This window comes from Sorghum bicolor, chromosome 8 (genome assembly GCF_000003195.3).
Source record: "Sorghum bicolor cultivar BTx623 chromosome 8, Sorghum_bicolor_NCBIv3, whole genome shotgun sequence".
Lineage (NCBI taxonomy): Eukaryota > Viridiplantae > Streptophyta > Magnoliopsida > Poales > Poaceae > Sorghum > Sorghum bicolor.
This window is the reverse complement of record NC_012877.2, coordinates 39,666,026-39,692,507: the sequence shown is the minus strand read 5'-3', so window position 1 is coordinate 39,692,507 and position 26,482 is coordinate 39,666,026. Positions and strand designations below refer to the sequence as shown.

General features: G+C 45.5%; 1 protein-coding gene across 2 annotated transcripts; it reads right to left on the bottom strand.

Moving 5' to 3' along the window:
- LOC8063235 (zinc finger CCCH domain-containing protein 65) lies at positions 1,907–24,031 on the bottom strand. 2 transcript variants are annotated; one of them, XM_002442066.2, is made up of 11 exons: positions 23,472–24,031; positions 23,177–23,236; positions 11,874–11,924; positions 11,403–11,462; positions 11,149–11,190; positions 10,989–11,057; positions 9,910–9,969; positions 5,718–5,843; positions 3,570–3,872; positions 2,734–3,006; positions 1,907–2,396 (listed from the first exon to the last, which is right to left on the bottom strand). In XM_002442066.2, the coding sequence occupies exons 1-11, from the start codon at positions 23,883–23,885 to the stop codon at positions 2,241–2,243; spliced, it is 1,614 nt and encodes a 537-aa protein (XP_002442111.1). In that variant the 5' UTR covers positions 23,886–24,031; the 3' UTR covers positions 1,907–2,240. The 2 variants fall into 2 exon arrangements, with proteins under 2 accessions (XP_002442111.1, XP_021302232.1); XM_021446557.1 differs by lacking the exon at positions 10,989–11,057 and having other exon boundaries at positions 2,011–2,396.

The window sequence follows — 26,482 nt, the reverse complement described above, 5'->3', positions numbered from 1 at the left end:
CAAACGTCATTGGACGGGAGTAAATATATCCTCAAATATGTGAATGGCACACATGACCTTTGATTATTTTTTCAAAGGAACCTAGACTCTAATATCATTGGATACACTAATGTCGGTTGTTTATTCTGATCCCCATAATCCCAAACAGATTTTGTATTTTTACATGGAGAGACAACCATTTCATGGAAGTCATCAAAACAGACCCTAGTGTCTACCTCCACCAATTACTCTGAAATAATTGCACTATATGAGGTCTCACGTGAATATGTTTGGCTTCTTAGAGTGATCAGCCACATACAACAATCATGTGCTATTGGTGGTCTTGATTTACCAACTGTTATCTATGAAGATAACTCTACTTGTGTTACTTAGATGGAGACAGACTACATCAAAAGCAACATAACCAAGCATATTTTTCCTAAGTTGTTTTATCCCCATGGGTTAAAACAAATGGGTGAAATAGACGTCTTGCAAACCAAATCATGCGATAACCTCGCTGATTTGTTCACTAAGTCCTTACCACCTTCCTCGTTCTAGAAATGTGTTCAAAGAATTGCTATGCGACAACTTTGAGATTTGCAAGGTCTAGGGGGAGAAATCTCTTAGGTGTTAACTTGTCCAAACCATCATATTGCACTTTTTTCTTTGTATGAGTTTTACTCACAAGGTTTCTCATGTGAAATTTTTAATGAGGCAATATTAATAAAAGCGTATGTCGTATTTTATGTTTCCCTATTGGAGTTTTTAAGAAGATACAAATGACATACATTGTTCTCTAAATTATCTATGAGTTTTCTCCTGCAAAGATTTTCCTCATATAAGTTTACAATGAGGCAATACATCATATGCTATATTACTTTCTCCTTATTTTCCCATTAGGTTTTGAAGGAGTTTTAATAGCATATCTACATGACTATTTTGAGGATTAATGCTATTCATTGATCTCGAAAGGGATTCGATCGATCAAAGAGGGAGTATTACGGAGTTGCTCTCATCACGATGGGAACCGCTCAAGCTCCCACACCTGCTCCCATCTCCCATGTTTGAACGAACCATTGGCGCCATGGGCAGTTGCCTGCAAAGACTCCCCCATGACGTCCGCACGGATATATAAATATTTACATCACAGATCAATTAAATCACATGGTTCATTTGCCATTCTCATTTCCATTTTACATCCAAACTCAAACAGAATCTACGGTCTTTGGTTATTAATCCAAACAACCGTGTAAAATACTCATTTCTTTAACACTCATTAAAAGTCCTAATATGCTATTTAACCCTTTGCACTCCCAACAAGCAATACTTATTTGCTACAAAATTCATTCCATTAAACCACATGAAGAATCAATTTAGAATATCAAACCACACCTTTTCTAGATAAACACAAAAGGCTATGGTCAAATTTCTAGCCATCCATCAAGTCTATCCACTGTGTATGAACATGCAGATGATACGTTCTCTAAATTTGTGTCCATTCTTGTCTGAGCTAGGTTACTATGTTTAGAAAATCATAGAAATTTTAGCACAGAACAAAATAGCACTAAAACTGAGGGTAAAAACTATACAAACCCAAGAATTGAGGAGACATATAAACCTATTCCTCTAATAAACTCATTTTATATTTACTCCATTTCAAATTATAAGAAGTTTAAGCTTTTCTACAAACATTATTTTAACTATGTAAGCACATAACATAATTATACCTAGAAAAGTCAACGTCATAATTTATAATAGAATGACAAAGAATGAGATATTTATAATATAATAGCAAAGAATGAGATATTTCCCCGGTTTTGGGCCCTTTCTCAATTATGAGTTCACTTGACATTCAAGGGCTATATGTAATGACCTTCTGTTAAATTCTGCCACTCAGCCATGAAACCATTTGAGCACGGAGAAGATATAATTCCACAAAACCCTTGCCCACGTATGACCAAACTTTGATAACAACTTATTACGCAACCAAAACATGCATCTAGCAATCAGGATTCTAAATGCAATGGCAGATTATGTACGAACTGTAACTTGCTGTACAGCATAAAGTTTGCAATACTATCACAGGTTCGATCCGTTTCCATGAATACCAACTGTAATGTACCCAGCTCCATGCAACTTTGTTGCGCCTACATGCTGGATGTCTACCGCCAACCACGTACAGCTTGTCTACGCTATTTTACAAGTGGAAGTTATTACGAGCATTCATGGTGACCTCAGAAAAATCGCTCATCCCATGCCTGCTAGACAGTGAAGTTTCCAGGTGTTGGGTATTGCCCGGGGAGGGGTGGTCCTGCTGCCGGCACAGGAGGACCGAAGTTGAAGGGGTGGTTGAACATGCAAGCTGGCCCATACTTGCAAAAACCATAGCGGCCATAATACGTGCACACAGGTTGATCCTGTAACAAAATAGCAAGGCAAAAATAAAATAAACTTGACCAGAATCATATTTTTAAAACAGTTTGCCAAGCCTGGCAGAAGTTAATAGTAGTAACAAATAAATCATTTGCAACAAGCTTATACATTTCTTTTGTGCAATGGAAATCTTTTGTCTAATCGTCTACCAAAAGCGAACTGTACTATGAAGGTGACTGAGATGTCCCCAAGCAAAATATGGAGACCATCTGTTCCTTCCTGTCCATGCAAGTGATCTATGTACTACAATATTAGTGAATTCCAGTGCAATCAAAGGGGCAGCCTTAACGGGGAATGTAAAACGATTGGATAGGAACTCACAGGTTTGATAGGCAAGCCGATGGGGCTAAGACCTGTTAGAGGTGCAGACTGGCCCGACCTTGGATGGTGAAATCTGCATTTCATCCTGTATTTACAGAAACCGCTCTTAATAAAATGCTGGCATTCAGGTTGGCCAGGTCTCTCAGGATACTCATCAGAAGGTGGTGGTTGATTTCCTGGTACATCTGCAGCCTTGTACATCGGGTGATTCATATGGGCAGCTGGAAAATGCGGAAAAGGGACACCAGGAGGGTAATATGGATTCAAAGGTACCTGAAACCAATATTCACACATCAAATAGTTATCCAAGAGAAAGCATGAATATCAAGCATACCAGAAAATTATTAAATGTGTCCAACAGAATATTTTCACTTGGCATCACTACTCTTGGCATGATACTGAGAAATCACAATGGAAGTCAATGCGAATAAACAAAATGGCTGCACCATTTTGGGTTAGTAGACGAACTGAAAAATCTTACCAATAGGAATGAAACAACATAGAAAACTATGTTAAATAATTTTGCTCAAAACAACACTGTGCTTTTTCCCAAGCTAAGAAGCCTAGGTATTTGAAAGAATAATCATAAAAACCAAACACGATATCAACTAACTTACACAGTATTTAACTTTAAAGCAGTTCGTAAAAATAGTAAATTGTGTAAAAAGACGCAGTTAAAGAGCAACTCAAAAGAACTACAAACACACGCCAGCAAATGAACTAGCATGTTTGTTCCTTAACTTACCAAAAAGTAAATTAAGGACAACAAATACTAATATTATCCAATTCATGGCAAATGCTTAAGTGAAAGGCAGTATTTTAATGTGTACAAGTACCTGATGATATCCACTCCAATCAGGAGATGGATACATTCCTTGAGGTGGAACCATCCCTCCACCGTATGACTGTGCTGGAGCTAGAAAAGGAACATGCTGTTCATTCAATGTTCTGTGATCAGGCCATATCTGAAGGCTAGGCTGACAGGATCCTTGGACATTTTGCAGTGGTGTATCCGCATTCTCATGTTCCAACCCTGGTTCTTTTGAAGACGCGTTAGTAGGATCTGGGTGGTGAAACTTGCAGTTAGTCGCAAATTTGCAGCTCCCAGTGCGCATATAGTATGGACACTCCTTTTCACCCTGAAACATTAAAACCATAGCTTATGCCTTCCATAATTCCATACAAATAATATTATCAAGTCGTTTGGTTGATCCTAGTCGCCATGGGACCGACCAGGCGACTAATCACAATTAGTCATTGCTCAGGGTGACTAGTCAACCCTGGTCGGTCCTAGTCGTCATATATATATCTGGACTAAGATACAATATATACAATATACAATATATATATATATATATATATATATATATATATATATAGGGAGAGTATACTCTGTAGCTAGCTACAAAATATGTTATTCTATAGCCACCTCCATTTACGATAATTTTATATACTAATTTACGATAATATGTATACATATTTACGATAGTTGGGTTACTATAACACATAGGGATATTTACCGTAATGTTATAGTAAACTACTTAGTAAGGAGTTACTATACTCTTATAAATTAATATAGTAATTATCGTAACTCAAAGTGGCTACAAAATAATATATATATTGTATAAAATTACTTCGTACGCCTTACTCCCATGTCTCTATATCTCTAGATTTAAGGTGTATATGACCGGACGGAATGTATGTAGATTAAGTATATGATCATGCTAAATCATCTAGGGTGATATGTATGTTAAGTATGCATGCATACATAGAGTTTGTGGTTATACTTATTATATATACTATAGTACTGGTATTTTAGTAATATATTAAAAAATATGGATTCCTTTGGAAATTTTTCATGTGGTAAGATCTAGAGTATCTTAATATATACAAGTATGAACACATACGCAATGTGGTTTATTGAATATGGGAGTAACTACTCCTAGGAGTACGGAAAATCAGATGCAGCACATGTCCTAAGCTCCCAGCAATTGCATTGCATTTCTGGTCATCCACCCCGTAGTCGTCCGACCAATCATGATTAGCCAACAACTAATCGGACGAACGAGTCATAGCCCATAGTCCAGGATACCGACTAGAACAACTAATTATGATTTTGATGATTAATCATGATTAATGGATGACTTGATAACACTGCATACAAAGGTAAACTGAGTTGATAAGTGCATCAAAAGTTTTCAGTTTCATGTTAATCTGTATCTGAATCAATTATCATGATTACATCTAGATACGATTTTGCACCTTGCAGTGGTATACTATTGTCAGGACCAATGATTTCAGGTCGTCCGATTAATCGCGATTAATCGTCCAGGTCGCTCCTAGGATTCGATTAGGAGGTCCGACTCGATTAGTTCAACCAGAAAGCTGGTCGTCCGATTAATCGTCGATTAATCACGATTAATCAGACGACCAGGTAAGATGGACGACCAGACTTCTATTTTTTTGGGCCTTTTCTAACTGGGACTGGGCTAATGGGCTTTAAGTTTTTGGCCTGTTAGGGTTTAGATAGAATAGAGGGGCTGCAGGGGGAGTTTGGGACAACAATATGGACCTCTCAGAAAAGAGAAGAAACCAAATCCCACAAGTAATTCACTATCTAAACACTAATGTAGTCTTGATGCTGGCTTGATTGTGTATATTATATAGTATATATAGAGGTATATATATAGGCATATATGTCCTGAAATAGGTGGACGACCAGGGTCGACCAGGGCGATTAATCGCCCTGGTCGACGATTAATCGCCTGGTCGGTCCTAGAGCGACCAGCTTCGACCAGTCAACCTGAAATCATTGGTCAGGACAAAACAAAAATTGAAAATTTTGTACCCACAATCTCCGCTACAGCTCCAGCACCAAGAATTTTAGAAGCTTGGTGTTCTTTGAACCAAATCTCTGCCAAACAGGCCCTTAATTACACTGAAATGAACAAGTATATAAGCTGCACAAGTAATGAAAGACTTACTGGTCGCAGTGGAAGACCTAGAAAGTTCAGCTCAGCTTTTTCAACCTCTGTTTTCGCTTCTTTTCCCTCACGGTGGAGGTATTTGCAAGCTTTACCAAATTTGCATCCTCCAGATGTTGAATAATACTGCAAGGAATATTGAGTTATTCGTCAGACAGGTGAAGAATAACATTATCATGAAAGATATGCCTTAGATTTTACATATAATAAGATACATAAGCATCAGTTTATGCTATGCAATACTATCAGCTGATGCAGTGATACCGGTCACCTATGTTACCCAGATACAGCTGGTAAGGGTCATATCCTGTATCGGATACAGGTGTGGTGGATTACTTACAGTGATATGTACCGTATGTGTACAATATGGCCCTGTGTGCAGGGAGAGAAGATAGAGCACGAACTTTGTTTTTTCTCGAACACGCAGGAGAGCTGCGTAGCATTATATTAAGAAGAGTAAAGGGGTGGGTTTAGAAACCCCATACAGTCACACACACACACTCTTACATCAAAAGGTGTAACTCTCTCACTTTTCAAACATGAACCAAGACCACTGGAGAGGAACTCATGTATTGATTGGCTCTAGTGCAAGGAGATTGGATATTCTCCAAGCACCGGCCAAACTCCACAGGAGTAACTCATCTTTTACTGCAACCAGAACACTACTTAGGCTCGGTTGACTCCCATCAAACACACAATGATTGTGGTGATTCCAGATGGACCAAGCTCCTAGAATGATGATGGAATTAAGACCCTTTTTGGTCTGCTCATCAATGCCAGAATTTGTGTTTACCCACCATGCATCAAAGGAATTGTTGCCAGGTTGGGGGGAGAGGCCCTGCAGGCCGACCTTATGTAGAATGTTATACCATACTTGCCTAGAGAAGACACATGAGACCAGCAAATGATCAATTGTTTCCTCAGCTTGATCACGGAGCGAGCAACGGTCAGGGTGGGGCAAACCTCTTTTAGCAAGACAATCTGCAGTCCAGCACCTATTATGTGCCACTAACCACATGAAGAACTTGCATTTGCGTGGTGCCCAGCTCCTCCAGATTCTCTCCCAAGCTCCAAACTGAACGGCTCCAATAAAAAATCCCTCATATGCAGATCAGAGTACACTCCCGAACTAGAGAGTTGCCATAAATGGGTATCATCAACTTCAGGCTGCAAAGTAAAATCCGAGAGAAGATCCCACATCTTCAAAAATTCTCAACATGGGTACTGTAGTACTGACGCCCCGTATGTTCTGCACCCATTTCATCTCATTAAGGGCTTCATACACTGTCCTTTTCCTTGCTTTGTTATTGATTGATCCAAAAAGATTAGGCACTAATTGGTCTAGGCTCTGGCCATGCACCCACTGTCAGTCCAGAATAATGTGTTCTTGCCATTGCCGACTTCCGAGACAATGGACACTCTAAAGAAAGCTTTGACCGCAGGGTGCACTTGGATTTGGAAAGTCGCCCAGGGCCTATTTGGTTCTGTTTTCTGCAGCCACAGCCAACGCATCTGGAGAGCCCATCCCAGCAGCTGTAGATGGGAAATGCCAAGACCTCCGAGTTCAGGTGGTTGAGTGACCTTAGGCCAGGCCAACAAGGCAGTTGCATCTCTTTGGCCTCTCCAAAGAAAACCACTTCTAATCTTATCTGTAGCTTTAAGAGCCCAGGGAGGAAGATCCATTGCCATAGCCAAGTATACCAACATGGAGGTGAGCACAAACTGAACCAAAGTTTTTCTCCCAGCCTTTGTGAGCAAATCTGCTTTCCATCCCAGAAGACGATCAGCGATCCGATCAATGATTGGCTGAACTTGCTGCTTCGTTATTTTCCGCAAGGAAAGCGGGACTCCTAGATATTTGCAACGGAAGTCATATAGCTGACAAGGGAGATGTTCATGTATGGTGATTGTATCTTCTTCTGTACATTGGATGGGGAAACCATTGCTTTTTTGCACATTTGTTCTTAACCCCGAGGCCTCCTCAAAGAGTTGGAGAATATCCAACGTGATACCTATATCATTGGCCGAAGGACATAGGAAAATTACCACATCGTCAGCATACAAGGATATGCGGTGCTGCAAGGCCCGTCTTGTTGGCTGCAATAGTCCCACTTCCGATGCTTTCTTGACCATATAGCATAAGACATCCATGACCAAAATAAATAACATTGGAGACAATGGATCACCTTGGCGAAGTCCACGTCGATGTAGAATTGTTTCCGATGGGCTGCCACTGAGTAGCACCTGTGTTGAAGCAGAAGCTAGCAGCCCGCTAATGATGTCACACCACACTGGACCAAAACCCAAGTGTTCCATGATCTCCAGCAAAAAAGGCCAGGACACATAATCGAAAGCCTTTGCGATGTCCAATTTTAGTCGCCAGCAGGTCGCGGCGGTTGCGGGTCGAGCTGCTCCAGCAAAGCTCGTCGAGCGCAGCCGATGCAGCCCCAGTATGCAGCGGAGGCCACGGGCGGCAGCTGGGCACAGGTGCTAACAAGGCACGGTGGCTCTCCGACAACCCGGCGGCCATGGTCCCCTGGCAGATGGGGCCCTGGTGACCTCGGGCCCTGGCGTCTAGGCAGCCAGCTCCGACAGCTGGGCAGCCATCAGCAGGCGGGTGGCCGAGATCCAGTATAGGCGGTGAAACAAACTAGACATTTCTAAAAGTTTGTATTTTGTTGACTTGAGAAGTTCCTTCAATTTATAGATCAGATGCATGTTGACCTGCCTTGAGAATACAATATTGACAGTTTGATAACGAATACTGCATATGCAGAAGCTTTTTACTGCTTGCTCAAAAAAAATGCAGAAGCTTGTATTTGGGAATCATTGTTCACATCTAATTTAGTATCTGAATGGTGATGAGTGATAATTATTTGCCAATTATGGTAATGTACTTGTGCAGGACAATGACTATGATGACATGTTGCATAGATCTAGTTTATATGTATTAGTTGTGTGATATTACATTGTGTTTATGTGGATTGTCAGCTAAGTGCTGTCAATTTTTCTAAAAATTCTGTATAATTATCTGAAACTGTAAAAATACAAATAGCATAATAAAACAGGGGTAAAAACACATGTGCAAAGTTGCCCTTATGTCCAAAAGTTAACACCACTAGAGGGACTTAACAGACCAGGGGTAAACTCTTCCTTCGTTTAAAAATAGCAGGTAAATCACAAAGTTAAAAAAACAAGGACAAAATCACAAATGGACATCAAAACAGGGGTAGAAACGTTTAAGCCCCTACATTTTTTTGGCAAGTCAGACAACCCTACACCTGTGTCAGATTCCAACACCCATGTCTGATACCAAGTGCAATTTGGCATGTCTCCAAAATAATTATGAATCAGACACCCACACCCAGAATGGACACCAACACCTACACGGTGTCCATTAAGCCTGGGCATTCGGGTTCCCCGATTTTTTCGGGTCGGGTAATTCAAAATTCGGGTGATGAAAATTGTTACCTGATATTAGTCCCGAAAAAACACTACCCTCAATTTCGGGTACCCGATAATTCGGGTTCGGGTATTCCCGAATTTTCAAAAAACAACACACTATACAAAATTTCAATAGCAATTTATATATAATTTCAGCAGCAATTTGTATAGAATTTCAATAGCATTTTGTAGATAATAATATATTACTATCACTTGTTCAAACAAAGAGAATTATGTTCTAATAAATTGATAAGTTCTAATATTTAACTAACAACACATGATAAATACAAAGATATAGACAAATATTTGGGTAATTCGGGTACCGGGGGATATTACCCGAATTACCCAAACTAATTTCGGGTAATCAAAATCGCTATCCGAATTTAGGATCGGATACCTCGGGTTCGGGTCCGGGTAATTCGGGTACGGGTAATGGGTATCGGGTAATTTGCCCAGGCTTAGTGTCCATCTAACCCTGGTTTTCAGACAGAAATGTGCAAAGAGATGGAATGGTATCCATGTCCACCTACTCGATTTGGTTCAAAATGGCTATGGTTCAAGACAGGACACCAATGGCTTGACCTCAGGGAGCTGGTTCTCAGCACCAATACCAATTGAATCTTAATATATGTTATCATTAAGGCATTAATGGTCTTTAGCAAAGAAAAGAGAAAACATTCAAAAGCTTTTCAGTGCAAGTTAATCACAGAAAATCAACAAACTATCACCATGATGAAAGGTCTCAAACCTTGCATTCCTCCTGAGCGTTGCCTTCTGCAAAGGTTTCCTTTCTTTTATCTTTAGCACCCTTCAGAATCTCAAAAGTTGGTAGGGAACAATCAGGTGGCAGTAGAACAAAGGATTTACATAAAATAAAATAAATAAAAAAATTGTCGATTTAAAAACCTTCCATTTACAGGGTTTTGGTTAAGAATGAATATGTATACATATCATCATGTGAGTATAGTATAATATAAAAAGTTGGTTCAATAGCTGTAAGTTTAAATCAAAGGCACTGCCAAGAATGAAGTTGCTCTAAGGGCATGTACACATGCTTTGGGAGACAGAGCATTGTCATATCACTAAGAATTGGTATAGAAGTTCATTCCTACAACGCTAACAGGTTCTTAGATAAGCTTAAACCAATATGTTAACAAACTTACACACATTAAGCATTGATGCTAACTTAAGCATCTTATCACCCTTTTAAGAATCAGGTGCTAACGGTTGATGAAGAAAAAGGTTTTTTCGAGCACCTCCATTGTACATGCTTCAATATATACTCGCTGAGAGAACATGAATTAACATGTTTTCTGTGAATGCAGTGTTAGTCGCTGAATTCTTACTCTAGGCAGTAGCAGAATTCTAACTCTCATCGAGGGAGAGGATGACACTAGGAGTTGAGATAATTTTCTGGTTTATTTCTCACACAATGCCATGCCAACCTGAGGGGTTGGGGATACATACTTATAGGCTGCTATTCAGCCAAGCATATGCCAAGATGCTAGTCTAAGATGCTGGTCTAAGAATTAAGATGCTGTCCTAGCCTAACTGCTGTCCTAAGATGCTGTCCTAAAGATGCTGTCCTAGATGAGCAGCAAAGACCACCATGCAGCAGGGTCACAAGGACCATGTGCTGCAGCCCCACAAAGACCACAGTACAAAGACTTATCCATCATGCAGGATGTCACAATACACTAAGATGGTTGATATAAGGCCCTCCATCCTAACAAAAGATGTTTAATAACTAACTGTATGCACCCTGTGTCACACTGGCCTGTGGAAGACCAAGAAATTGCTAAAGGGATTGAATGCATAATCCCTAACCTTTTGGGTTGTGATATTTGTCTCATCTAACTTCATAAAATAAATACCCTTTTCAGGTTCTTCACAAATCTGCCAACATAACATATGAGAATTTAAGTACCAAACGTAATTACATCTACTAAGCAATCTCGAGCAGTATTCATAATATCCATGACATAACCTTTTCCTTTGGCTCTAGTTTCCCTCTTTCCATATCAATAACCTGCAACAGGTAAAGACATATAGTTAAACGTAAAAAGTGGAGTTCAACAAATGCGGAAGAAATGTGGCCTTTTAAAGTTAGTAATGAAAGCAAAGCAACAGGCATTTCACTGGTTCATCAGCATGTACAGTGCAATAATGCTGGTAAAGAAAACAGCTCACAAAGATCGAGAACTTAAACACTAAATTAATATGCTAAAAGAAAATACTGACTTCATATGACATCTTCCTATAGATTTCTGAGCTAGATAAGCTCCCCTTGTCATCAAAGCCCTGCAGAAAAATCCAGCATTTTTAAAACTCTACAACACAAACTCAAAAAGGCAAAAGAATAACTGTCGATAGTAAATCAATAACAAGTCCAAGAACTGATGATTCAATAAGTTTCATACATGACTAGACAAAAATGATTGCATCCTATGTTTTCAACAGCAATAGACTCAGACATGCCTATGCAGTTGCTTGAAAGCAAACCCATGCATTATTTGTCACAAGGAAAACAAAAGAAAAGAAAATTGGAGGAAGTTGCATCATTTGTCATGTAATGCTGATAATCTCAAACCTGGACATTTCATTGGGCAAAGTGGGGATAGATGCCTATTAATTTGGAATGCACCCACTGCATTGACTCTTTGTTTCTTTATCTCTTCACAACGTCATGTACAAAGCAAAAGGTTAACTCACCATGGAATCCGAAATGTCTGGAACAAGGCCTTCGTATTCTTCTCTAGGAGCCTGATTAAAATTAAATAGATAATAAGAAAGAACAATCAAAGTTTATTCAAAGGCTAGAAATGTAGAATTATAAATGCAAATATGGCCAGTTTATTACAAAGATAAAAGTGGAAACTGAATATGTCACTGATCATCAGCGCATTGTTTGACAAACATCCATGAAAATTTCAAAATATAAACCATGAACCTTACAAAAGTGGACTATAATTTGTATCTAAAGTTATAACTCCAAATGCCGATGCAGCACTTATCACAAAGCGCATAAACTGTTTCAGATGCTGAATAAGCATATAATAATTAGAAGATAAAAACAAAAAAATACCAAACAATAACCTATAGGATACAACCCAAGTCCCAAGCATATAAGAAATTTAAAAAGAAATAAGAGATAAATTAACAGTCACAAAGTAGCAATGACCACATTTTTTAGAACATTTGTTTTAAAGTCAAGTTAGGTTATATTGAATTTGTTGGCAATTCTTGAAACAAGTAAAATGTCCATAAATTGTTGGTAATTCATAGTTTGGAATTTGGTTGAAAAATTAGTATATCACATACATTAACTCATGGTTTGATTCACTAGTGAATCATGAGTCTCAAACAGTCCCTACAATACTACCCTGTGAAGATAGAACCAGAACAGCTACTTACGAGAATACCTAATAATCGATGAAGGCAGCATGGAACAAGGCATCTTAAATTTTTTAAAAAAAAACACAGAAAAATATTTAACAGGCAACCACATGTAGGCTCAGTGCTATTAGACTTCATTTGCATAGAACCAATCCTACTTTGCACTTGTCTGTAATGAATTGGCTCAATAGTTTATAGTCTGAGTTTCAAAAAAAAAAAAAAGTTTATAGTCTGGTCCTTCTACTTAGTTCTTGTGTAGTGGCGCTGCTTAGTTAACTGCTCTGTAAGTGTCCCTCTGTAAACCCTGTTGGATAATTTGGTGAACACGAGATTGATCTGGCAACAGCCAGAGGGCAGTTTGCCTGCTATGGCCTTTTGATTGAATTGCAAAAATGGATCTCGGTTACAAAAAACCCCTTGCCCTGTCTCCAGCTCTTATAGGCTGAGGGCTGCCTCTTGGATAGGCATATTCTAGAGTAGATTCCTAGTTAACTTGGCTGCCAAGGGTCTTATCTTCTTGACCCCCAAGCAAGCCTATTACAGCCACATAATTTAAAACAAAGAAGTAAAAGCAAAACTGCAGTGGACAATACTTAGGCCCTGCTATACTAGATACATGACCAACTACCATCAGTTCTCCCCCTTGGTCTTGATCTCCTTTGCTGAGATTGCCTCCAGGCCGATCCTTCCCCTGAGCTCTTCAAACTTGGTCTTGCCCAATGCCTTGGTAAGAATGTCAGCCAGCTGATCACCAGTTGAGATATGCTCTGCCCTGATGCTGCCATCCTCCAGACAGCTTCGAATGAAATGGTACTTGATTCTGATGTGTTTGCTGCGCTCATGGAAGACAGGGTTCTTTGCTAGGGCCAGTGCAGACTTGCTGTCAACCTTCAGCTCAACAATATCCACGGGTCTTCCAAGTAACTCAGCCAGCAATCTTGACAGCCACATAGCCTGTGTAGCAGCAGTAGTAGCAGCCACATACTCTGCTTCACAACTGGAGAGTGCCACTACTTTCTGCTTGATAGACTGCCAAGACACCAGACACTGACCAAGGAAGAAAAGAACACCAGTGGTACTCTTGCTTGTATCAACATCACCACCAAGGTCACTGTCACAATAGCCAATGAACCGTGCACTGCCAGGGGCTCTGGTGAAGTGCAGCCCATATTCCAGTGTTCCGGCGAGGTACCTCAGAATGCGCTTCACAGCTGCGAGGTGCTCCATGGTGGGTTTCTCCATAAATCTGCTGACAAAGCCGACTGCGAAGGCAATGTCTGGCCTGGTGTGAACCAAATAGCGCAGACTACCAACCAACCGCCGGTAGTGAGTAGGATCCACTGCCTCAGCAGTACTGAAGCGACTGAGCTTCAACCTTTCTTCCATGGGAGTTGCTGCAGGATTGCAGCCCTCCATGCCTCCAAGCTCCAGAATCCTCTCAGCGTAGTGTGTCTGCCGGAGATAGATCCCAGAAGCTGACTGACGGACCTCGACACCAAGATAGAAGCTCAGCAGCCCGAGGTTGCTCATCTCAAATGCCTTCATCATCTGAGCCTTGAACGCCGCCACTTCCTTCTCATTGGTGCCGGTGATGATCAGATCGTCGACGTAGACGCCAACGAGCAGAACTGCCCGCCCACTGCTCCACCTGTACATGGCCGCCTCGTGAGAACTCTGCTGAAACCCCATCTCCTTGAGTGTTGAGTCCAGCTTCTCGTTCCAGGCACGAGGCGCCTGGCGCAGACCGTACAGAGCCTTGTGCAGGCGATAGACCTTGTCTTCTTCCCCAGCGACGGCGAAGCCCGGCGGCTGCCGCACGTAGACTTCTTCCTTGAGATTGCCGTTGAGGAAAGCGGACTTCACGTCCATGTGGTGGACAGACCATCCTTCCTGAGCTGCCAGCGCGAGGAGAACCCTGACCGACTCCATGCGTGCCACCGGTGCGAAGGAGTCATCGTAGTCAATCCCCTCTTGCTGGACGAACCCGCGCGCCACCAGACGCGCCTTGTGCTTGATCACCGCGCCCCGTTCATCCTTCTTGAGCTTGTACACCCACTTGAGAGTAATGGGCCGGTGACCAGCCGGGAGCGTAGCTAGCTCCCAGGTGTGGTTCTGCTCCACAGACTTGAGCTCCTGCTCCATAGCCGCGCGCCAGGCAGGGTCGTCCTTGGCCTGGTCGAAGTTCGCCGGTTCTCCCGCATGAGTCAGATGGACTTCAGCGAAGAGGCACGGCGGCGGTGGCGGTGTAGAAGCGTTGCCGAGGATGTTGGCCACCGTGCGATAGCGCAGGGGCTCATCATCGTGCCAGGCATCAACCCGGTCTTCATCTCCCTCCAGCGGCGAAGCAAACTCCACCGGATCGCCGATCTCAACTGCCGCAGCTGGTGTAGTAGAGCCAGCGGCAGGAGTTCTCGGCTCGTCCGCATCGTTCCTCTCATGCTCCCCCGGAGCAGAGGATGGCGCGCGAGGTGGGCTCGGGGAGGTTGGTGTTGACGCGGGTATCTCCTCTGCTTCGGCCGGCCACTCGATGTCGAAGTCACTTGATGCCGCTGCAAAGGATCCGGCCGCCGGCGTCGTCCAGTTCCACCCACGTCCTTCGTCGAAGATGACGTCGCGGGAGGTCTTGACGCGCCCAGACGCCGGGTCGAACACTCGGTAGGCCTTGGCGCCCTCAGCGTAGCCGATGAAGATGCCGGGGACGCCGCGGTCGTCGAGTTTGCGCAGCTGCCCCAAGTCGCGCGTGTAGGCGACGCACCCGAAGACGCGCAGGTGCGCCACGGACGGCGCGCGCCTGTGCCAGGCCTCGTAGGGTGTCACGCCCTGCAATGACTTGGTGGGCGAGCGGTTTAGCAGATGAACTGCGGTCACCACTGCCTCCCCCCAAAAACGAGCCGGCATGCCGCGCTGCTTGAGCAGAGCCCGCGCGGTGGCCACCACCGTTTGGTTCCGCCGTTCCACAACGCCATTCTGCTGTGGCGAGTGTGGCGCGGACAAGTGGCGCTTGACTCCCTCCATGGCGAAGTACTCGGCGAGCTCGGAGCAGGTGAACTCTCCACCATTGTCGGTCCGCAGCACCTTCAGTTCGCGGCCGGTCTCCTTCTCAGCCTGAGCCTTGATCTTCTTCACTGCCTGCGCCGCCTCGTCCTTGGTTGCGAGCAGCGCCACGAACATGAAGCGCGTGGCGTCGTCCACCATGAGGAGGAAGTAGCGTCGGCCTCCTGGAGTCGCCGGCGTGATGGGCCCGCACAAGTCGCCGTGGACGAGCTCCAACGGCTGCTCGGCGCGGTACGCGGCCTTCTGCGGGAACGACCGGCGGCGCATCTTGGTGGTGACGCAGGTGTCGCAGACTTGCGCCGCGTGCTCGATCACCGGAATGCCTCGGGCCATCTCCTCCTTCCCGAGCCGATGGATCGCGTCGAAGTGCAGATGTCCAAGCCTCTCGTGCCATCGCCAGGCATCGTCGTCCTTCCGCGCGGCGAGGCATACAGGCTGCACGGCGTCGAGGTGAAGAATGTAGAGACGGTTGCTGCCGCGCTTTACCTTGGCGAGGAGGCGCTTGCGCTGATCCCAGATCCGCAGGACACCGTGCTCGATCTCCACCTTCGAGCCCGCTTCATCGAGCTGACCCAGGGACATGATGGAGTTGCGCAGCGCCGGAATGAAGTAGACGCCGTGGAGGATGCGGTGCTCGCCGTTCTTCGCCTGGAACACGACCGAGCCCACGCCCTGGATCTCCACACGCGACGCATCACCGAACTTCACCGTGCCGCGGACAGTCGTGTCGAGCTCGGAGAAGATCTCACGACGCCCAGACATGTGGTGGGTGGCGCCGCTGTCGAGGTACCAGCCGTCGAGCTTGTCCTCGTCGCTGGCGTCACCGAGGAAAGCACGTGCGCGCGGTTCGGCGAAATCCAGGAACGCGGCGGCCTTGGTGCAGAGGACTTCTGGCGCCTTCTCCTCCAGTTGCACGACGCCGTGGGCGAAGAAGAGCGCGCCATCATCCGAATCCGCCTCGGCGACATGTGCTGCGCCCCGCGCACCACCGCCGCCGCCTCCGCCGCCGCCTCCCTGCTGCTGGCCGCCGCGATCTCTTCCACCGCCACCGCCTTGTCGCGGAGGATCACGACAGTCGCGTGCCCAGTGACCCGGCCGCTTGCAGTTCAAGCAGATGTCGTCGCGGTTGGCCTTGCGCTCGCCGTCGTCTTCGCGGCGCTCGTTCTTGGCCCTCTGCTTCTTCCCGCCACGGGGGCGACGCCGCGGCTCCTTGCCGCTGGCGGAAGCAGAGTCCTGGACGCCCTTCTTCTTCTCCTTCTGCCGTGCATGCCACTGCTCTTCCGAGAGCATCAGCTTGCCGGCGATGATGAGAGGCTCTCCGGGGACCTCCTGCAGATCGTCCACCGTCTTCAGTCGACCCGACACCTCCTCGATGGTGAGGTCCTGGAAGTCGAGGAGGGTCTCGATGGCGATGCAGAGCTGCGCGTACTTGGCCGGTGCAGCGCGCAAGAGCTTCTCCACCGCGCGCTCCTCGTTGATGTCCGTGTCGCCATGGAGGGCGAGCTGCTGCTTCAAAGCAACCAGGCGCAGAGTAAAATCCTCAGCCTGCTCACCTGGGCGGAAAGACAGCAACTCCCACTCGTGGCGAAGACGTTGTAGAGCGGTGCGCCGAGCTCGTTCTCCTCCGATGCGTGCAGTGGCGAGGGAGTCCCACGCCTCCTTCGCCGTCGCCTTCTCCGACAGCGGCATCTGCATCTCCTGAGGAACGGCGGCGATGAGCGCTTCGACGGTGCGGCGGTCCTCATGGTGGGGAAGATCGCCGTACTCGATCGCGTCCCAAAGCTGGCGAGCTTGAAGCTTCAGCTTCATGATCGACGCCCACTCGTGGTAGTTGGTCTTGGACAGCATCGGCCAGGTGGTGGAGCCGCCGGAGTCCTTGTACACCGCCTGGATCACCGGCGAGCGGCCCCTGCCGCCACGTCCGCGACGGCGATCCTGATCCGGCGACCGCGACTGCCTGCGCATCCGGTCCGGGCTCCTCCGAAGTGGACGGCGGCGATCGCGCGGCTCCTCGCGCAGATCCTGATGCGGCTCCTCCTCCTCAAACGGCTGCTCATCCCAGAGCTCTCGACGCAGAGCGGCGGCCGTGGTAGCGGCCTCCCTGGCTGCGGCTGCTGCGGCCTCCGCGGCTTGCTGCGCTTGCGCGGCTGCGGCCTCTGCCGCTGCCAGACGCTGCGCGCGCTGCCCGGCGGCTGCTGCTGCAGCGGCGGCTGCTCTCTCTGCGGAGGTGGCCATCTCACAGGATCAAGAACACGCTTTGATACCAATTGTTGGATAATTTGGTGAACACGAGATTGATCTGGCAACAGCCAGAGGGCAGTTTGCCTGCTATGGCCTTTTGATTGAAATGCAAAAATGGATCTCGGTTACAAAAAACCCCTTGCCCTGTCTCCAGCTCTTATAGGCTGAGGGCTGCCTCTTGGATAGGCATATTCTAGAGTAGATTCCTAGTTAACTTGGCTGCCAAGGGTCTTATCTTCTTGACCCCCAAGCAAGCCTATTACAGCCACATAATTTAAAACAAAGAAGTAAAAGCAAAACTGCAGTGGACAATACTTAGGCCCTGCTATACTAGATACATGACCAACTACCATCAAACCCCCCCGCCCCCCCCCCCTCTCTTGTTTTAATATATTTGGTGCTTTGCTGGGGAGCTTTTGCTCCACAGTTTCTTTTCAAAAAAAAAGGTGGAAAACCAGAAATCACTAGTCAATGACACATACAATGAATTGGAAACGTTATTAAAAAATCTCTCACGGCATCAGGCTACCGAAAAAACATGTTCCTCAAGCAGATATCCAATTTGAGTTGCAAAATGTTTTCTTATTCCGCTACAGTCAGCAATTTGATTTTGTTTTTCTTTCACGAGGGGGAAAGTGGAGGGGGGAGGTGTGGCACTGGAGGCAATTTAAATAGATGATACTCATAGTAGTATGGTAGGTTGTAAAGAGAGATAAGGACGCTAGGTCCAAGGCTAGCCTGTACATCTTCAAATGAAAGAACACATATGAAGACCCTGTGTTTCTTCAGATCGAATGCAGTAATGGCGTGGAGTTCCATGCCCTGAGATCGTCATCCGAAAACATGGACTAGGGATGTGAAGACTGAAGACACTGTGTTTCTTCAGAGCGAATGCAATAGTGGCGTGGAGTTTCAATTCCTGAGATCATCATCCCAAAACGTGGATCAGGGATGAAGCGAGTCAATGCCTGGGTTGATGCTTGGGAAGGCAGTTGGGACATTGTCGTGATGACAACTGGGACATTAGGAGCTATGAGGGCAAGTGGGTTGGTGAAGTTGACAATGTTGCCAATGCAGAAGACAAAGACAACCATGGACATGGCAGCGCAACAGCAGTGGCAGCTATTTCAGAGGTCAAGAGCTAGTGCCGAAGGAATGAGGGCAGAGGTGACTGATTTTGCCGTTCTCTGGTGCTAGATGATGGCTGGTGGCAAGAAATTTCAGGCAGTGGAGACGCTTCAGGTAAGGAGAGAGAAACGAGGGAAGAGAGGTGGTGGCGGCTGGTTGGGTCTACATGTGGAGGAGTCAAGGCTCAGGATTAGGGTTGTTTCTTGGGCTGAATGGGCCAGAAAATGAAAGCTCAATAGTGGTGTTGCCGTAAACAGCTATAGTCTGTTTACATGCCGTTTAAACACTACACGCTGACCAGCTGTGTCCATTTAATCGGCTGTTTATCCCGTTTAATTGACTATGTAGCCCGTTTAACTAGCCATGTAGCCCAAATAAAAACACTAAACAATAGGTGTCCCAACTGTTTACCATTTAGTGTTTAGGTGAACATTGCTCAATAGTTCGTCTATCCTTCTGATAGGATTGCGGATCCTACCGAGTTTGTTGTGGAGATTGTAGGGATGAGTGATCGGAGGTCGAGGACGAAGGCGTCACTGGGGTGCTGTGATCTGAAGCTTATGAGAGAAGGAGAGACGGCTAGGGCAGGGGTTAGGTCTCCCGGCTCCCTAAAGGAAGCCGAGCAAATATGATTGCTCTTGCTTAATTATATCAATAGAGTTTACAGATATTTATGTCCCTTCTACTCCACCTATTTTGCTAAATAACCTATCTGTGACTAATATAAATTGCAGATACAAAGATAACTAAACTTATAAAAATAACTGGGCTGGGCTATCAGCCCATTAATCATACATCGGCCATAACATCTCTCCTCGCCTAGACAAACAGCTCGTCCTCGAGCTGCAAGTCGGGATAGAGGACCGGGAGAACTGCTGCAGCGGCTCCCATGTAGCATCAGCGGAAAGCAGGGCCTTCTGAAGCTGCCTGGAGAGCCTCTTTGGCACCGTTGTCGTCCACTACCGCGTCAGCGAGGAAATCATCAGCTTCAAGGAAGAAAAGCCGCTGGCATTGGTGGCCGCGCACATAGCACAGCCCCTGACGACGACGCTCGAGCGTCTCGGCCGGCGTCAGGCGGCCAAGTCAGCAACACGTGCCAGTGCAGCCGGTGTAGGTAGTGCCAATGGCTGGCGCTAAGGAGGCAATGTGGTTTGCTGGACAGGGACCAACAAGGTAGCCGCAGCACCACGCTCAAACGCCTGAGTCAGGTACATGGCCATCTGAAGGTCCTGGGGCTCCCACAACTCGACGTCGACCTTGATGTGCTCCGATAAGCCGCCCACAAAGAGTTCCACATTCTGTGGGGCAAACAGATTGCGGGCATGACACAACACCGCGTTGAAGCAATCGGAGTAGTCCTAGACCATCGACACGAAGGGCAATCGGGCTAGCTCAGACTATCAGGAGCCACGAACCGCTAGCCCGAAACGAAAATTGCAGAGCTCCTTGAAGCGTTCCCAGGTAGGCATGCCCTTAGCCTGCTCGAGGGCGTAGTACCATGTCTGGGCCGCACCCCGAAGATGGTAGGAGGCAAGCCAAGTACGGTTGGACGCGAGAGTGTGCTGACCCCGAAAGAATTGGTCACATTGATTGAGCCAATTCAGAGTCAACGGAGCCGTCGTCATAGGTAGTGAACACCAGCTTGTAGAATTTGGGCAGAGTGTGGGCGTGCCCGGTGTTGGCGCGTCATAGTTGCCGCCCCCAAAGGGCGCGGGTGCGGATGAAGATGAGGTGCCTCTGTAGTACATGGCGCCGTCCGGTGCACCGTAGAGAACCCCCGAGGTCGGGATGGAGGGAACAGTCGAGCTGATCGCGACGAACAGCGTAGAAGACATCGCTGCCGTGTAGATCGACGCAGATGCCGACCCCAACGCCCACGATGGGATGGGGGACGGGGAGGACGGCCACTGCAGCAGATGGAGGGGCACCCCATCCCGCTGCTCTGCGGCATGCCATAGGGAAAAATCACCTGCTGCGTTGACGGCACCACGGAGGGCAGTGGTGGCAGCAGTGGCGCCGTGGCCGCGGGCTGAAACGGCTGGACCAGCCCCGCCACGGTGGCCTGCATTGCCGCCATGGAAATCTGCATCTCCGCCATGTTGCACGACAGCTCAGCGACCACCCCCGCAAGAGAGTCAAGCGTAAGCGGTTGGCCGGATGACGCAGAGGAGAGCTCCGATGAAGCTGAAGGCGGCGGCGCAGCTATGGCAGCTGGGGCTGTGGAGGAGGCTAGCGGCTAGGTGGAAGATGGAAGGGGGCCTGACATTGCCGATACCAAGTTGATAGGATTGCGGATCCTACCGGGTTTGCTGCGGAGATTGTAGGGATGAGTGATCGGAGGTCGAGGACAAAGGCGGCGTTGGGGCGCCGTGATCTGGAGCTCATGAGAGAAAGAGAGACGGCTAGGGCAGGGGTTAGGTCTCCCGGCTAAATTGCAAATACAAAGATAACTTAACTTATTAAAGATAACTGGGTTGGGCTATCAGCCCATTAATCATACGTCGGCCATAACACCTTCAGTGCCTTTCAGGCTTTCCCATAGTTTTATTTCATTATTTTAAAGCAATAAAGAACTATTTAATTCTTTGTATCCATGATTAACTGATGTATGAGTATCGTTCAGGACTTTGGTCCCAAAAGTAATTGGTTCACGCTACCAGCATCCCAAAGAGATACTCCCCACTCGAACCAAGAATTTGGAGGTCCCAATCCATGTCAGTACCCATTCCTCAACCCCCATCATACCAAGAACCTCGTGGCACTGGCTGTGCTCAGATTTCAGGACTAGAAGCTTTTCATCTCAGTTTGTTTGTTACAGATTCAACTGGACTATCTTCAATTAAATGGAAAAGAACTATGGTGCACAAGACAACAAAATGGCATAGCACATCCAAACATTACATTGGACCAATGCCAAAGAATCCAGAGACAAAATCAAAGCACAATTATGCCAATCATGCCAATTGGACAATTACTAACTTTTTGGGATGAATTGTGACCTGGCTGAACTTGGGGGTAAGAACAAAGGAAGGTGGTACAAAAGATTTTGTATCCTATTCCAGGCACTTGTTTATCAGACTAGGTGATGAGTGTAGATCGTATGAGTTCAATACTGGTTACTATACATCAGAATTGAATGATGCATTGGCCAATATATAAAACCCGACATCCAACCTGATCTCTAAACAACATAAGGAAGTCAAATTAGAAATGCATCCAGATACCTCAAGCAGGGGAGGAACTTCCTTGACTTGAGGCAAACATGGGTAGTACACTCCCCCTCATCTATGTAACGTCCATTATGTTCCTGGCCCGACGGGAGTCAAGAAACAGGGTCGAAGACACTACATGCTAGAGGTTTTTAAGGCAGGATCGAAAATGACCCTTACCCAGGTCTGGGTCACCGTTTTGGGTCAAGTATGCTTGAAAGTTTAAACTATGTAGCCCTTTCCTACTTAGGCCTTGTTTAGTTGCTGGGGTGGAAAATTTTTGGGTACTGCAGCACTTTCATTTGTATTTGGCAATTATTGTCCAATTATGGACTAACTAGGTTCAAAAGATTCATCTCGCAAATTACAGGCAAACTGTGCAATTAGTTATTGTTTTTATCTATATTTAATGCTCCATGCATGTGTTGCAAGATTCGATGTGATTGGGAATCTTGAAAAGTTTTTGGTTTTTGTGTGGAACTCATATTTGGATTGTCCCCTTAGTTTGCCACACCGTAGTTGCGGCAAGCCAAAAATACAGAGAGTGTTTTGTTCGCCAGAGATTTGGCACAGATTGCTGCTAAAAGCTGAAGGAAAATCTGTGGTGTGCCAGACTTATGGCGAGCTTAGGAAGCTATCCAAACACAAAGCAAAGCTTTTGCAGCAACCTGTGGTCAGTTGTGGAATTTTTTTTCTGTCTGATCTGTGCGGAGCTTAATGCTAAGCTCAGCCACTGTTGTCAAGGAACAACTACATGGGTACAGCATACTCTAACTGACTCCCTAACCGGCCTGCATTCATCCACTCCCCTTATAACAACCAAACCACAAAAAATCATGCATCCGCAACAAGCACAAGAAAATACAAGTCTCCATTCAGACGTCTTCCACAGTATGAGGGAGTTGCCAAATTTAGATAAACATGCATGCACAAAAAGCAGGAGGAACACATCACACATGCAGCAGCAAGAGTAGAAGGGCCAGTCACCTGATCATCATCAGGAGACGATGCTTTATTGCTGCTGCTGTTGCTCCCACTGCCTCTCACCTGCATACACATCTGTGAGGGTCACAACCACACGGAGAAAACAAAAATAAAACAAAAATTGCCTACTTTCTATGTACCCTTGCCACAAGCATAAACGACCAAACCCCAACTCGCCACCACAAGAACCACACCAACCCCACAGAAAAAAAGAAACAAAAATCCCAACGAAAACAGGAAAAGAGCTTTATTACTATTTATTACTAGGCCAGCCCAAGTCCAAAGCAACGGGGCATACCCTACTACTCTTCTTCTTCCTCGCAGGGTGGTTGAACTTGCACTTGATCCCGAAGCGGCAGGTGCCGAACTTGAGGTAGTAGCTGCAGTCAGGCTCTCCGGGCCGGCGCGGGAACCGCAACTTCACATCCACTGCCCCCGTCGGCGCCGGCGCCGGCGGCTTCTCGTCGGCACCCTCATCACGGCCGACAAGGACGGCAGCCGGGATGCGGACTGGCACGGGGCCATCGTCCCAGCCCGATGGCTCGGGGAACCCGCCGCCGTTGCCGGCGACGGCGATGCCCAGGCCGGCGAGCTGCTTCTCGATCGCGTCTGCGTCGACCGCGTTCCCGGCGCCTACAGAGGAGGGCGAGATCGAGGGAACCGGGGACGCCGCGGCGTCGGGGGGCGGGGGCTTGGCGTCGGCGTCCGCCATTGGAGCCGATGAGAGAGGAGAGAGGGGTGGTTGATGGCGACGGTGATGGGGACAAGTGGAGATAGAGCAGGTGGGGAAGCAAAGCGAAGTGGGGAAAAAAACCCTAGAGAGAGAGAGAGGAGTCTCGGCCGGGGGCTGGGAGCGCGTCGGGGGAGAGGTAATAAAACGGTAAAAGAGGGGTAATTTACAATTTTTACCATTCATAGGCCTTGTTTAGGCCCTGTTTAGTTCCCACCAAATAATTTTCATCTATCTCATCAAATTTTAGACACATGCATAGAACATTAAATATAAATAAAAAATAAACTAATTACACAGTTTGGTTCAAAATCACGAGACGAATCTTTTAAAACTAATTACGAGACGAATCTTTTAAAACTAGTTAGTCCATGATTAGACTTAAATGCTACAGTAACTCACATATGCTAATGACAGATTAATTATGCTTAATAGATTTGTCTTGCAGTTTCAGACGAGCTACGTAATTTGTTTTTTTATTAATTTTTAAAAACTCCTCCCGACATCCTTCCGACACATTCGATGTAATATCTAAAAATTTTTCATCTCTAATCCAAATAGGCCTATGAAAAAAAATTAGATTTCGACAATGTAGCATTTTCGTTTGTATTTGACAAACATTGTCCAATCATGGACTAACTAGGCTTAAAAGATCCATCTCATGATTTACACATAAATTATGCAATTAGTTATTTTTTATCTACATTTAATGTTCCATGCATGTGCGGCAAGATTTAAGGTGATGGAGAATCTTATAAACTTTTGAGTTTTTGAGTGCACTAGGTAAATGCCCGTGCGTTGCAACGGGAAAAATTAATATCACGATAATACATATATGAATGTGTATTATACTGATACTTCAAAAAGACATTGCGAGGGTGATGTTCGGAATATCAATATTGCGCGAGCTAGTAGCTATTTATTAACAAATAAACAAAACAAATAAATCGTAGCTGTGTGTACATAGAGAAAGAAAACCATCGGATGAAACTAAGAGATTAATTAGGTCATGAGTGTATCGTCTGATAGACCATAATAGCACACCTTCTTAACAACATCATAAAGGTATTGATGCGAGTCACTTGCAATTCTCTTAGATATGTTGCAAGTATCATTCATATAATCGTATTGTTAATATTTGAAGCTAAAACATTGTTGACTATCTTGAAAGAATATGTATCAATACGTAGAACCTCTTTATATACGATATTTTTTTAATATATCCTTTACTAGTTTCTTTTTTCCATTTGCCTTTTGTTGTTCATGTCCTCTCTCTCAGTGGCTGGCACGGTTAAGATCCTAATTGTAACACCCCAGGTGTTTGTTTTGAGTTTCGGCACTTACATTTCATGAGCATAAGCATCATTTGTTCATATATGATAGTATGAAACATACTTTGATGTTGTGATAAGTGAATGCTTGATGATCCTACATAATAAAGCTTGTGGTTGCTGATGGTGCTTCTTTCATGTGTATCATCTCCATCTCTACCTAGGTTGATCACACAAAAAGTTTCGTGAAGTTTGGTTTCAAAAGGTCAAATGAAAGGATAAGTTACATGATTGTTGGAATGACCTTATTAAGTGAACGGAACCTTGGGTTACTAACCTAACCTTGCAATCTTGACCAAGTGACTCTAGATGAACTCTACAACAAAGGTCATGAAGGGTTCATGTTAAGCTTGTGCCAAGAAAATGCTTCAATTGCTCTAAAACCCTAGTTTGAGCTTTATCAAGTTGCTACTTTGACCAAAGTGAAAGTTTGACTTTGGTACCAGTTATGAGGTTTGACCTTAAATAAAAGTTGTAGTTTTGCTTCTGTAGAACAAACTTTATTTAAAGGTCAAGAGCTATTTTGGTATCTATCCTAGTCAAATTAAGCTCACAATATTCAAATGCAATGCTGTTTTGGATCTCAGAAATTTGGCTAAGTCTTCAGTGTTTTAGTTTCGGGTGTCCTAATTGGGAGCTTTGTAGGTTCCTAACCAAGCTGAAACAGTCTTTGCGCCTTTAACAAAAGTTGTAGCTCAGTTAATATTCTACAAACTTTGTTTAAGGCCTCATATCTGAATCATCATCTAAGCATGTCAAATAATGGTCACAAGATTGAATCTGCTATAATTTCCAGCACTTCGAATTTCTAAGTCTGGGATTGCAGTTCATCACGTTGGCATTCCGCGTTCTCCAAATTTTGTACAACAACGTGCTTGGGTCCCAATATAAAAGATGGAGTATATATTGTGGCCAAGAGCATACCAAAAGATGACACCAGTTGGACTTCGTTTTGGTCATTAATTTTGAGTTTTGCTAATCTTTATCAATTCATTGACACTCAAGGATTGACATCATATTATCTCTTAATCCGTTACTCTAATGACCATGGCACCTTAATCAAAGTTGGAGAGTGTCAAGAGTAGAGAAAACTTCGTTTTTGGTCCATGTCCAAATTCGGTCCAGATCCGGCCCAAATCTCTTCCCACGCTGACCACATCGTTGCCCGACACGTGCTCGGTGGAATGCCTCAACGGGTGGACACGTCGCGGGTGCGTGGCATCCATGCGCGAGTTGAAGCCCCCTCCT

What these genes read in the sequence shown, in the direction of transcription:
- LOC8063235 (XM_002442066.2), bottom strand. Translation starts at nt 23,885, where the DNA reads ATGGCGGACGCCGACGCCAAGCCCCCGCCCCCCGACGCCGCGGCGTCC. An exon ending in CGTCTCCTGATGATGATCAG is followed by an intron (nt 11,925 to 23,176) that starts GTGACTGGCCCT and finishes AATTTTAATCAG; the next exon opens with GCTCCTAGAGAAGAATACGA. An exon ending in ATAGGAAGATGTCATATGAA is followed by an intron (nt 11,191 to 11,402) that starts GTCAGTATTTTC and finishes TACCTGTTGCAG; the next exon opens with GTTATTGATATGGAAAGAGG.